Here is a 13570-nt window from a genome sequence, read left to right on the forward strand (position 1 = left end):
TAAGAAAAGCAATAGAGTGTCTGCAGATCCGGAATCACCATCGAATAATCGTCACATTAATAGCCACAGGTTTAGAAATAACAGCGACGACGACGATGATGAAGATGATGATCTTGTTATAACGGGAAACAGTAGTAAAAATATCCGTAATAATAATATTAACGTACAGCCACCAAGGGGAGCAACAAACAGAAAGGAAAAAGCAGACTATTCCGATAGTGATTCAGATGATGATACCATAGCAGTTGGAAAGGTACATCAACAATATAATTTAACTCATATTGTAGTTGTATTCACATTTTCTGAACTATATTAGCAGCTAATTAAGCAAATGTGTATTTTATTAATGTTAAATAATTACAATTGCTAACGATTATATATGCTTTTCGAAATAAAAATTGATAGAGCTATCATACACGTCAAGAAGTGACAACAAAGAAGGCTAAAAGTAGCATCCGTCGATCATATGGTGGAAGTGAAAGTAGCGATGAAGAAGTTGATAGCGATGTCCATATTAATAATAATAGATCATATAAAAAAATAGAAGAAAGGAAAGTAGATAGAGAAAGACTAACGGGAGACAGACTGAATAAATTAACACGATCTGATGAAATTGATGAAGATGATGATGACGACGATATTGTTACTACAAGGAAACATATTTCTTCTAAACATCGACATGATAATAATGATGGTATTGCACGTGATAATCAAGTAAATATTAAAAAGAATGGTAAAAATCGCAACAAGCAAAAAAAGAAAGGAAAAGGAAATAAAATTGCGCCTATTGGTTCTGACTTGTATCAAGACGAGACTCACAGTATGTTATCCGAAGGTAATCCATGGAATAAGTCCGTCGATTCAGCTCTCAGCGATTCTAGGCCAAGAAGGCTGAAACCTTTAGATTTATCTGGTGGTAATAAATCAAGAGCATTTCGTGGTCAGCCAACAAATACAAACACATCTGTTGGAGATGAGGTAAAATAGTAGTTACCGCACTATTATAATTGGTCAAGCAAATATCCATTTGCTCGAGTAGTCTATTTAAGGGGTATTGATATTAATCAAGTATACTTTTCATTTATAGATGGATCTTACATCGAATTGGAGAACTAAGCCTAATGCAGAAGAAGATGATATTGTTATGTAATGCAAGACGTACTATCATACCTAGATGAAATGCTTGTATTTCTAACATGCACATAAGAATCAATATTATATAAAAAAGAAACAGTCGATATTAATCTCATAATATCGAAAATTTTTTAATAAGAATTTATTATACGAATATCATGCCACCTTTAAATATTTTGATCATCATGTATATTTCATTATTCCGCTGACTTTTTTAAACATTTCCTGAGTAGTATAGACAGATCTGATGAACAAGGATTACCATTGTCTTAACTATAATTCAATTTTATTTATAACGTTATTTAATAAGTACTCAGGCTCATGTTTTAATTATGGACTAAAGTTCACTCTTTATGAGTTAGAATTAGTTAGCTAATAATATAGCAATGAAAAAGCCGTATTCGTTTCAACTTTTTTTATTTTATACTTTCTTTTGAATGTGGTGCAAATGCAATGGATATAAAAGATGTTGAACTGATCAACAACATTTTTTCGTGAAGATAAAGTTATACATTATCTTAATTACTTATCTTGATCATACCTTCTATTGCTCATACACTAGTTGCAATTGCTAAAACCGACAGTGCCATAATGAATGATCAAACAAATATCAATGTTCAGTTAGTAACAAAATTCAGACAAGATTATCCATTCAAATATTATTTGAAGAAATAATCACTATGATAACTTATAATCAGATTTTCTTTTATTATCCATGTGTTGTGGGATATGCTACATGTAGCCAGCAATTTGTAAACTCCCACTATTATTTTGACGACACTTGCGCATGTATTATACTGCACGAAAAATTTTAAAATTTATAAACTTTTAATACTGGATTATTATTTCATCGCTAAAAGTTATGCCTATGTATTATACTTGTACGTTCCTAACTGTATATAAGATCTTTTCAAAGGATGTATTTGTACAGGGTTTTCTATAGTAATATGCAAACTGTCTGTCGATATTACCAAAGTTAGTGTCAACCAATTCAGTGCGATATATTGCACGTACAAGAACGCTCTGATGTGAAAATAAAATATATAAAATTATCGTCATACGCGTATGATCATTGATAGTGCTTGACGTGAATCTGCTTTAATCATTACGAATAAGCATCATTGCTTACGTGTCATTTAAAATTTACGGACTCTTCAGTGCATGTTGAAAGAAAAGGCGAAAATTTTTTGGAAAGTTGCTCTTTATTCCAAAAGTTATTTAGCGACATTACATCTATTCCGTTTATGACAGTAAAATAACTGTCAAAAGTGATTATACTACACCAAGATACGTCACTTCCAGCACATTGAATGAAATCATGATGAAATGAACTTAAAATAATTATGTTCGTTCGAGGTGTAAACTCGTATATATATATATTTAGCGATGATTACCAAAAATTAAGATGATACTGTTCATATCATATTTAAATTATACAATTGTGAATTCAGTAAATCAGTTCGGTACCTAATGAAATACTTCCATCATATGACAATGATAAAACTAAAACTGCAGTTGTAACGGACATTACCTATCAGCGTATGTATAAATTATATAATTTATTCCATCATCACGTTATCGCTTTGTTGCTTTCGTTCAGGACTAATGACAATTAAAATGCTAAAAACGAATTGGGATGTACAATTTGAAAGAATTCGACATACTTTAATAGTTATGTTTAGTAAAAACTATCAGCAAATAATAATAATATATTTATTTAGCACGCATTTTAATCCCACACGCTCTATTAGTAACAAATATTATTTAAAGATAATTGATGCCAATCCATTTGTCGATTATGGGCACTGGCTAATAAAACATGGAACTCATTATAAATATCCAAAAGGAATCGTAGTTGCTTTATCTCTCATGTTATTCTTTGTTGATGTTTGCAGAATAACAACTACGTTTGAAATCCACGTAATAAGCCGTATGAATAACATAATAAAAGCGAATGATTACCAAGACTAATTCGAGTCATATTATACAAATTCTACTATGCGAGATTAAAACTTGCGCAAATTCTAGAAAATAGTCTAAAATACTGTATTACGTGCATATTTCGGTTTAAATCTTAGCTCAAGGTCAATGCCAATGATGCATTTTTTTCAAATACATGATTGGCAGTTTCTACCAATCGTTTAAAACCTACACATAAAGTGGATTTAAAGTCCAGATGATTTGATAAATTTGATAATATGGTACAATTTTAGCGCCGGACCTAACTTTAATCCCATGTAATTCATTAATATTTCCCGCTCCAAAAGCAGCAAAGCTTTCCCATCAATTTCCTAGAAAAATTAAGATATGAGGTTATGTCCTCATACTGTGAGACGTAGACAACATAATGTTAACTATAACAAATAGTAGCTCACGTTATCGGAGAATAAACGAGCATAGTCCAACATTTCGGTTTGGATTATAAAATTAGCAACATCTTGAACACTCCAGTTGCAGACTGTGCCATGAATATTGCAATACTCTTCTAACATTATCCTTAAAGGCTTTCGAGATGAGAACGAACTTGACATACTAGTAAAGTTAAGCGATCCTACGTGATTTGGTGGTTGAGTCGATCCTTGACTTTGAGAAGCTATACTTCTAGGTGGTGGATTTTTTTCAGTTAATGACATAGTTGGTGCTATTTGAATGTTTTCTTTTTCTTTTTTTGGGACGACAGGTTGGCGTACTTTTTGAGTTAAAAATGCTAAAGTAAAGATTAGAGAACAATTTATAGCTATTGCAAACCTTGCTTCATATTTTTATTCCATAGAGTTAAGTAGTAATTACTCAGCACATCTTACAATAATTTTAAGTAATGTAAGACCATAATAAAAATTGCCGTTTTACCTGGCATCCGTAAATCGGGTCTAAAGTCAGTAGTTGTTCTAGGTGGAGTGGGCTGTAATTGTTTGTTGGACGTAGCTACGGTACTACTTTCTGATGTGATGGAAAAATAATACTTTAGGTTTTGTAATGTTCTCAGTCATCAACTATCACTAATATATCAAATGAAAGCCTTTGAAATCGTAGCAGATCATAAAACATTACCTGCTTCCATTGTATTGAATACTCTTTTAGAATCATCTATTACGGATTCAACATAAGAAAAGCTATAAATAATGCCTTTACAGTACCGTACGAGCATTTTTTTAAATTATTTCAATTACCTTCGTTGGATGAATCGCTATCCATTCCTCTTTTTAACGAAGCACGAATTCGCAATAAATCAGGGCAGTGAAGTTTATCTTGTAGATTTAATATAACTGATTGCAAAGAGGCTACAGTATTTACTGTGGGAAGGCTACAGCGAAAGCTAATATCACTAGTAATTCTAAATTTACAGACTTCATGACTATCATCTTCTTTAATAAGATTTATTATTTTCATCGGATTTGTAGCAATGCTAACAAAGCCCTGCACAATTTGATGTAAAACTTGTTGAGCATCAGCAGGCCCAAACTGGGATGTTAACAAGTCTAGTTTATTTTTCGGTAATAAAGGCCCAGGATCACAATCGCGATTTAAATATACTATAACTATTTTAAAGAAATATAGCATTATTTCGTTAACAGGAAGCAGTAAACTATCAAAATTATAAGGATTACAAGTTAAATAAGAATATAGTTTGTACCTTTATCACTATGCTTAGTTTCATCTTCATTGTTGATCTTACTCACAACTTGATCATTTGATTCTATGTTACAAGAGTTGGATGATTACTCAAAAGATAACATTGTAACGTAATAATTTTTTTTAATATTCTCAAAATGGTAGACTTTACCGTTATCATCATCACTCTGTTTTGTCGATTCAAGATTTTTAGGGGATCTATCAAAAAATTTTTCTTCTATTTCAGGACCCTTGTCATATCTAAAAGAAATGTAAGGTATGAAGCATGCAATATAATATCAATTTGAACGCGAATGATATTAGTAGTCTATGGATACATGCTAAATTTAGGCATTGTACTACATACCTATCAAGTGGTGATGATTGTGACAAAGGAACTACAATAGTACAAAAACACATCATGTTACATGGAATGCTAATAACATACGCGTATCATGCGTATTACAATCTACTAAGGACGAATTGCATTTAAATTCGTAGCATAAATTTTTCACATAATGTACATACCCTTAGCTGTCTGTAAGGGGTGTTTACTCTTTTTACACCAACCAACAGGAAATATATCCCTCGATAAATAACTACACCAATAGTCACTGGTGTTATTCCAGCCATCGAAACTAATTTTAATTTTGTCTTTGTCAACGTTAGCTACAGTTGCCACACAAATACATTGGGGATTTTTATTGTCAACAGCTTCAAGTTTCATACCAACTTCAAACATATTCTTTTCTGGTGGTGTTGGAGGCTACATTAATGGAGAAATAGTACAGTAATAGCATAGATGCGTTATTCTTGTGTACTAAGTACTGTTAACAATAAGACTAACGCAATACTATGTACCGTCAAAAATAGCTCCGACGTCGATAAATCTGCTTTATTTAACGTTTTCTTGACAAACTCGCTCCAATTAGAGGGGTTTTTCAAACAATCTGGAAGTAAAAATATGAGAAGTTGTTATTAACCGACACTTGAAGTAATTGATTGTACACGTATTATAGACGGTTGTAAGTACTCAATGGAGGCTGGATCATTTCTGAATTTGATTCACACCATCCGATTGGATGTATATCTGCCGAATCGACTTGACGCCAAAAGTCATTCTGGTTATCACATCCATCTAATCGGAGACGTATTCTACTTCCCAATGTATCTACAACGGTCGCTAGACAGGTACATGCAGGACTACGTGGATCTGCAGATTCTAGCTTTAAGCCGATTCTAAATTTATTTACAGGAGGCTCTTCCGGCTAAATAAAAGTTATATTGCTCAATAAGTTGTAATCAAATAAATAGAAAAAAAACAATTATAGAATAATTCGATAATCAATGATCAGGTAGAAGTTATAGCAACCTGATTGAAAAGGTCTGGTGGTGCAGCGATCGATCCAGTTTTTTCAAGGTAATCTTCCCATTCGAATAAAGGATCGACTATCGTGCATAGATTGTTATGTGATTATTAGTTGTGAGCACTACAACATATGCAGTGCCTTCAATTAACTTTCATTTCTACTTTACTTACCTGACTGAACAAACCATCCTTTTCTGGGTTTACGTCGTTTATTTTTATGGTAGGAATTATCACTGAGAACACTTGCTTTATCGGAATCACTTATATTTGACAGTAATTGTAAAGAATTGCTAGAGTCATCTACAGCACTTAACAATTCCATTGATGATGTTGGCTTAAAATCGGCAATTAATGAGGAATCCAGCGTATCCAACTTTCGCTTTAAATTAGTTTCTCCTAATAATTAATTGAAGCAGCAATAACATGAAGATTAAGTATTTGTAAAATTATTGATGGATCGCCTCTGTTAATTGTCGATAACCTAGCAAGATAGAATAAATTATAAATATTACCTAGTAATGGCTGACCATGTCTATCGGAAGATTCAGTCAATTCATTGCCATTTGTGATAGATTTATAATTACCGATAAGAGGAGAATTTGTTAAATTAAGTTTACTAGCATCCAGTTGCGGAGGAAATGTTAGTAAATTATGACTACATTTTGAACATTGTGGTAACACTTCTTCCCATAATAAATCGTAGATAGGTTTGCGAAAACATGGGTAATATTTTGGAGATAATAATCGATATATGCCATCAGCAGTTTTATGATCATCAAGATGGCAGTTACGTATTAGTTCTACCATTTCATGACGAGTTTTGCATTCCAAAGGAGATTTATTAGTTGCATGCTCTGCTTTAAAGTAAAGCTTATTGTCGGAAGAGTTGAATTGAAAATAATTGATAATTTCCTGGTAATCTTCCATTTGCAATCCATTTACCCTTTCCGATATATAGGATAATAAATCTGAAGGCGTTAAAGAAGGATCTTGTACTTTCCTTCTACAGACCAACAGTATCACGTCATAATTGTTCCAAAATTTTTGTGAATTAGTAGCAAATGATCCTTCCACTGTACTAAATGTAATGACATTATTAGGACTCAAAGGCGATGGCCCTTGTAACGTTGGTTCTATGCTGACATTTTGTTTAGCTTCATCATCTACATATGAATTATAAATAATGAATGTTGAGAGGATGCCCAAGTCAAGAGTTGTCCTTAATTACAGTAATAGTTTTTGTAATTCTACTTACCTCTATTATCGTCAACAGATGGAGTAACTTGCACTAGCGATGTATTCTGTAGTTTAGACAAATTAGCTATTTATTAGCTTTACATGAGTATGTAGACGTATTAACGTTACAACGTCAAGTGGATACAAAACATTCCTTTAAGAATTGTAGTTTGCAATAACACGAATCTAAACTAATTTCGTATCCAATTGAGTAAAAATTATTGATGCATTGGTTGGTCCAAATAAGAGCAAAGTAACGAGGGAACTGTTGTTTTGCAGGTGATAATATGAAATTTTGTATTGCACAGTACTACGCACATAAGCTAAGCTAATTGTTATACTGTACAGGATGATGAAATTGCTTTAGTGTCGATAGAATAACTGGAGGGAATGTCATCTAAATCGGTTTCTTGACATTGTGTACTACTTTGCCAATAACGTGCAGTGATGTGTTGATGCAATTTGTACTAAGGAATGCTTGCTTCATTATTATTTGTAGGCAGCTTATAGAAGCTATCATGAATCATACTACGACACTACTAGATACTGTATGATTGGATGGAAATGTAGTAGAATGGAACCAATATGTTGCAAATATAGCAATACTGGTATGAAAGCATAGAGTAAGCATCTACGTTCAATCTTGATCCTAAAGTAGAGTAGATTTACCAATGTACTAATTAAGAGTATTGTATTTGTCCAAAGTTGTGTATAGGATAATACATCAAATTATTTGTAAGCCAATTAGTCATTCACAAGTAAAGTAAAATACAACTGTGGTACAGAAATGGTTCACTTCTTTAAAATTAGATTAAGATTGAGCTTATCATGAGCATTCTCTAACAAAATAAAAATTAGCTGGACTTGGCTATAAATCAATCCCATAGTTATCTTTCCTAATTGCAAAGACAGTATCAAAGCAATGGTTTATCAAGATGTCTTGATGTTGTAAGCTACGAATAATATCGATCCGATCGTGTCAGATTTGTATTACGGGGTATGATTTCGTCCAGCACTGATTTCGACGTACTGAAATAGGGATTCTTTATGCTATCTTGAAAGTTGTATTAAACTCCATTTACAAGTACTATCGCGATGAAACATGAACCGTAATTAGTGATTCTTGAAATGAATCCATTGAAAACTTGTATTTAATCAGGAATACTGCTCATTCATGCTAATCTAACAACTACTATCCATAGAGTACAAAGCTGTTGTTACGTAAAATAGAGTTCATTGATGTATGAGGCTGGCTATACTATTTTTTAGATCAGTCTATTGCAATATATCTATCGATATCTGTGATCAGTGACGATGACTAGGTCAGGATAATCGACCGTGGTGGATAAGAGAGTCATTGAATGAACAAAGCTTACGCACAGGAATTGGAGCAATCTTGTCTTGTACTTTACTCGGAGGAGCTTTGATATCATATCGGTCACCAGTTTTAATCAAGTTTAGCTTGAGAGTGCCTTTCTCCATGTTGAATCGTTGAAGTCGATTCTATAACAAGGTGATGATGATGGATTATTTACTTTGTTGAAAATATTCAAGTAGACTATTGTCACAAGGCTACTATGCATCATGTTGTACAAGGTGTTATTTGACTTTGGAGTGTAGAAATGAACATTTCAAGATGAGACTAGATCTACCAGTAGAGAGAAATAGTTTAAATCACATTTTATTGATAGGACTAGGTGAGAAATTGGATAGGTAGTCTCATGGTTCTCATCCATGGTAGCTAGAAAGTGCCATACTCTATTGCCATCCAAATGGACATCATCTGGCACGCATTTCCAATTTTTTTTTTGGGGGGGGGGATCTCGTTTGTATATGGTGTTATCCATATTGTATATCGGTCTATACAGTCTATACAGGCTTGGATTTGAATGGATGCCTACCATGGTTGTTGTAGATACTGTATAGAGCAAGGCTGTCGATTGTACTTTTGCTTACACCATGGACGAGAAAGTACATTATCCAAGCGAGACTATTCCTTAGATTGGCAATCCACAACGCTATCCTATTTGACTAGCTGGATTTTACACTGATATCAACTCCACTCTCCTTACCGTATCAATGGCTAGTCCAAGATTGAGTAATAACGCGCCAAGAGTGTCCAAAGTCAAATGCTCCACTGTGAGGGTCTACTTACCAATACAATTGTCTGCCTGTATTGGAAATTAAAGCACAACTGGTCTCAAAATCAAAGGCATGACATCGATGCAGGCCTCAATCAATTCCCTTTTGGTCATCAATCAATTTCCTTTTGGCCATCAATCAATTCCCTTTTAGGCATCTATCAATTCCCTTTTGGGCATCTAATCAATTACCTTTTGGTTCAATGCGATTTCACTGTCTACCAGTGAAATTGGAAACTCATTGGTGATTGCATTTTCAATGGCGATGCAGCTGTGTCGAGCGTTGTGATGGAGGACGTCGTTGGTGATTGACGCTAGTGGTTGATTGAAGCGTAGGCAAGAGTGATGTTTCAAAGGATGACGAGTGGCATCAACACCACGGTAGGGGACGATTGCCGACAACCCGGTCAAAGTACTGTATTCTATGGGCTGGAGTGGAGGACGCTCGCTTGCGACTGAAGCAACTTTGGCGTCAAAGCGCGCGGACGTACTCTACAGTAAAACGAGTGCAGTTGCAGGCTTGACCGACTGCCAGTGGCCACGGACGTTTTGAGCAACCGTGTGGATAGACAGAGGATATCCGAGACAATCGCACAACAATGATAACTGCAGTTATCAATGTACAGTACTGTGACTCTTTTGTACCGCAGTAGCGTACAGTGTAGACTACAGTGTTGTACTGTACACTGTACACTGTGCAAGGGACCTGGAAAAGCTTTTTCTTTCTTTTCTTCCATTTTCAGCTTTGCTGTACTCCTGAGCAGTGTGTAGTGAGTACAGTACACTGCTGTGCCTCACTGTACAGTATACAGTGTACAGTACTGTACACTGTGAAATACAGTATACTGTACTGTACTGTACTGTACTGATTTCACAGTATACAGTACTGTAGTTGGAAAAACTTTTTCTTTCTTTTCTTTCATTTTTAGCTTTCCTGTAGTGAGTACAGTACACTGCTGTGCCTCACTGTACAGTACAGTAAGTTGAAAAAGCTTTTTCTTTCTTTTCTTCCATTTTTAGCTTTCCTGTACTCCTGAGCAGTACAGTGGGTACAGTGTACTGTACTGTACAGTACAACTCTCTACAGTACTGTACAGTACAGTACAGTACTTCAAACAACAACACTACTGTACAGTACAGTACTGCAAATGCTCTGTTAAGGTCTTCAAAGGAAGGTACTGTACACTGTACAGTATTGTTTACCTTGGTCCAAAGCATCGACTGAGAGTGCGTAGATCGCGTCATGACTCAGGGTTCTACAGTACAGTACAGTATTTTGAAGTGTGTTTTATTGTACTGTACTCCTGCTTGATTTGAAATCTTGACAGTGGTAATATTCAAAATAATAAATAAACTCCTAGCATGTGCTATACTAGTGTATCTAATATTTTAAATACTCAAGTCTGTCCTTATGATACAATGACTCGTGGAAGATTGAAGAAAATCACCCTGCAATTAGTCATGATCCATTCTTAAGCGGAGTAATCCTTCGATAAAAAGTGACGATGAGGATTAGTCTACAGTACACTTGTACAGTAGTCAGTGTCTGACCACTGCATTTTGGGAATTTCTACGGTACTTCGTACTTAAGCACTAGATAACTAGCTGTGCAATACAGTACTGCACTGTACACCGTACAGTATGACAGATCGAAGATGTGGATGGAACTACACTACACTATTTACAGTACTTTTATCGCACTGTACTGTACACTCTACACCTACAGTACTTGCAACACACAGCGTACTCTACCCAATACGGTACTTGTGCAGCGCAGTTGGTGTTATACTGTACTGTACAACACAACGAGTGCGTTGGACAAACCTACTGTATAGCATTACCTTCTCCAGTGCCATACACTATAGTCTACTGCAAAAATGGCTACTGCGCAGAATCCGAACGTCTTCCGTATGTTTTGCAAAAACGCTCCATCCAAATTTCTACATTTCAAGTTGGATCTTTCCTCCATACCATAGTTGAATTCTGAACTAGAGAATCATGTCTTCCCCAAGAAGGCCAGAAAGTTATGCCGGCATAATTGTAAGGAATAAGCCTTGTGTATACATACGTACAATAATTCAGAACGAAATAAATACTAAAAACTCCACTGTTAATTGAAATGATGTCAAAAATTATACGGACTGGATGCTCATAACGCTCTCGTAAAACATGCTCAAGTTTGACTTTTGCATACTGTACAGCTAAAACAATTGTGCGTGTAGCAAGTACTTTCATGCTCCATGAAATTGGGATAAGTTGACCAAAGTTGAACTATGGACAATATAACTTCATAGACAATACATTTAAAAACCCTTTCTGAACCGTCAATCACAAATCTTGTAACGATGGGTACTTGAACTACTTGTAGTTACTGTAGTATTTGTTGTACTGCACTGCTACCAGTATGGATAAAGAACGGATGGTGTGAAGGACATTAAGTTGATAGGATTGAAACTACACTTGCAGTCACTAATTCAATAATAGCAATACATTATGTCTTATAGATGAGAGATTTGCTATGTACATGTACTATCGATGAAGAGGACTTACTACAAAATGACGCTATTTTCATTCTCTGTCGGTACCCGTATCCTTTGCGATAGACACATACTGTTAACTCCAGTCAAAGCTTTTACTGTGCTCAGTGTATAAGTGCTAGATAATTGACGTTTTGGGCCATTGTAATCTTTGCTCTTCCTAACGTTACACTGATGATGTAATAATGCTCAATTGAGCTCTTGTTAGAATTATTTCCACCAATTTCTGCAACTCCTTTGATGTCAATCTCCACTAATATTGGTCAATCTTTTTTCAATACGATAGCGCTCGGATGCTATAGATCGATGGGGTCACTATCGTGAAAACACGTACCATTTATTTAAAGTTAATACTAGAACGATCACCACTCTACTGATATTTGGAATTGGCATTCCTGGTGCCCTTTATTACTATACCTCGAAAATTCAAGTTAGTATACAACTGTTTCTATCTGTAATGTACTCATGGCGTATCTCTACCGCATAACCATCAATGGAATTTCATAATCAATTCTCCTGGTCAATGTACAGTACATGATAATCATGAATGGATATGATTGTGACTTTTCTAGTATACTGTATATAGCTTGGCTTGTCTATTACCGTTAGGCTTATCCTGTAGTGTTATCAACACTGTAGCCCATGTTGATGTACAGTTGTCTACTTCATGTAGAGCTTTGCTACAGCTTTTAAAATTGTAATATATGATAGTTTGAAATGCATCCAATAATTATTCGTGTATAACCGGTAAGAATCAAAAGTAATATCAATATGATCGTATATCAATTTGCAGGCTAAGCATGAACGAATGGTTGCCGATAAAATTGCAAAAGCAGCTGCGAATAGAAACTAGCAAGGATGATGAGACAACAACGATGAGAAGATGCGTTTGTGACAGACAATTTGCAATCAATTCATTTTAAAACAAGTAACAATTTCTTGAAAAGAGTAATATGAACTAGCTCATGAAGAAAGAGATCGTAATATGGACAAAAACTTGTCCTTTGCTTATTTGAATCGCATGATTTATAACCTACTGTAAGTAAAAAGGCTATTTTTGGCGGGCCATGTATCTTATTAATTCTTGTATAAAGTGCGGTTACTTTTATGACTGTGCTGCTTGAAAGTATTTCAATAAAAAATTTGAATGCGATATTTCAATGGCGAGTTTTTCCAATTGATTGTATGTCAAAAATTGGGACAACAGTACACCTATCATCATACAATCATTTTTTATTCCTACTCTGCTTTCATGGTATTATTTGGCGTAATCTCTATTTGGCTGGTTCTATTCTCTAGATATATTGCCACCAGATACAGTAATAACATCGTAATCATGTCTAACTTTGTCTACTTTCTATTTTGTAGAAGTATTTTATTCTCCTATTTAGGGAATCTACAGTTATGCAGTGGAAGTTACACTCAGTAATGCATATCTTGTAGCCCTTTACGGTACAAAGCGTATATATCCTAGGGCCTATTATTATATTATTTGAGGCATTTACAACATTGTGAATGATGACCGTTATTTCTCCAATCAT

General features: G+C 34.7%; 1 protein-coding gene across 1 annotated transcript; it reads right to left on the reverse strand.

Annotated features, from left to right (window-relative positions):
- Positions 1–5257: 5257 nt before the first annotated feature.
- Positions 5258–6184, reverse strand: TRIADDRAFT_24969 (uncharacterized protein; the record flags this gene model as incomplete). Its single annotated transcript, XM_002113033.1, has 4 exons — positions 5258–5512; positions 5608–5696; positions 5780–6014; positions 6119–6184. Coding segments are annotated over 4 exons (645 nt in total), but the record flags the coding sequence as incomplete, so codon positions are not given.
- Positions 6185–13570: the final 7386 nt, after the last annotated feature.

The sequence above is a fragment of the Trichoplax adhaerens genome, genomic scaffold (assembly GCF_000150275.1).
Source record: "Trichoplax adhaerens TRIADscaffold_5 genomic scaffold, whole genome shotgun sequence".
Lineage (NCBI taxonomy): Eukaryota > Metazoa > Placozoa > Uniplacotomia > Trichoplacea > Trichoplacidae > Trichoplax > Trichoplax adhaerens.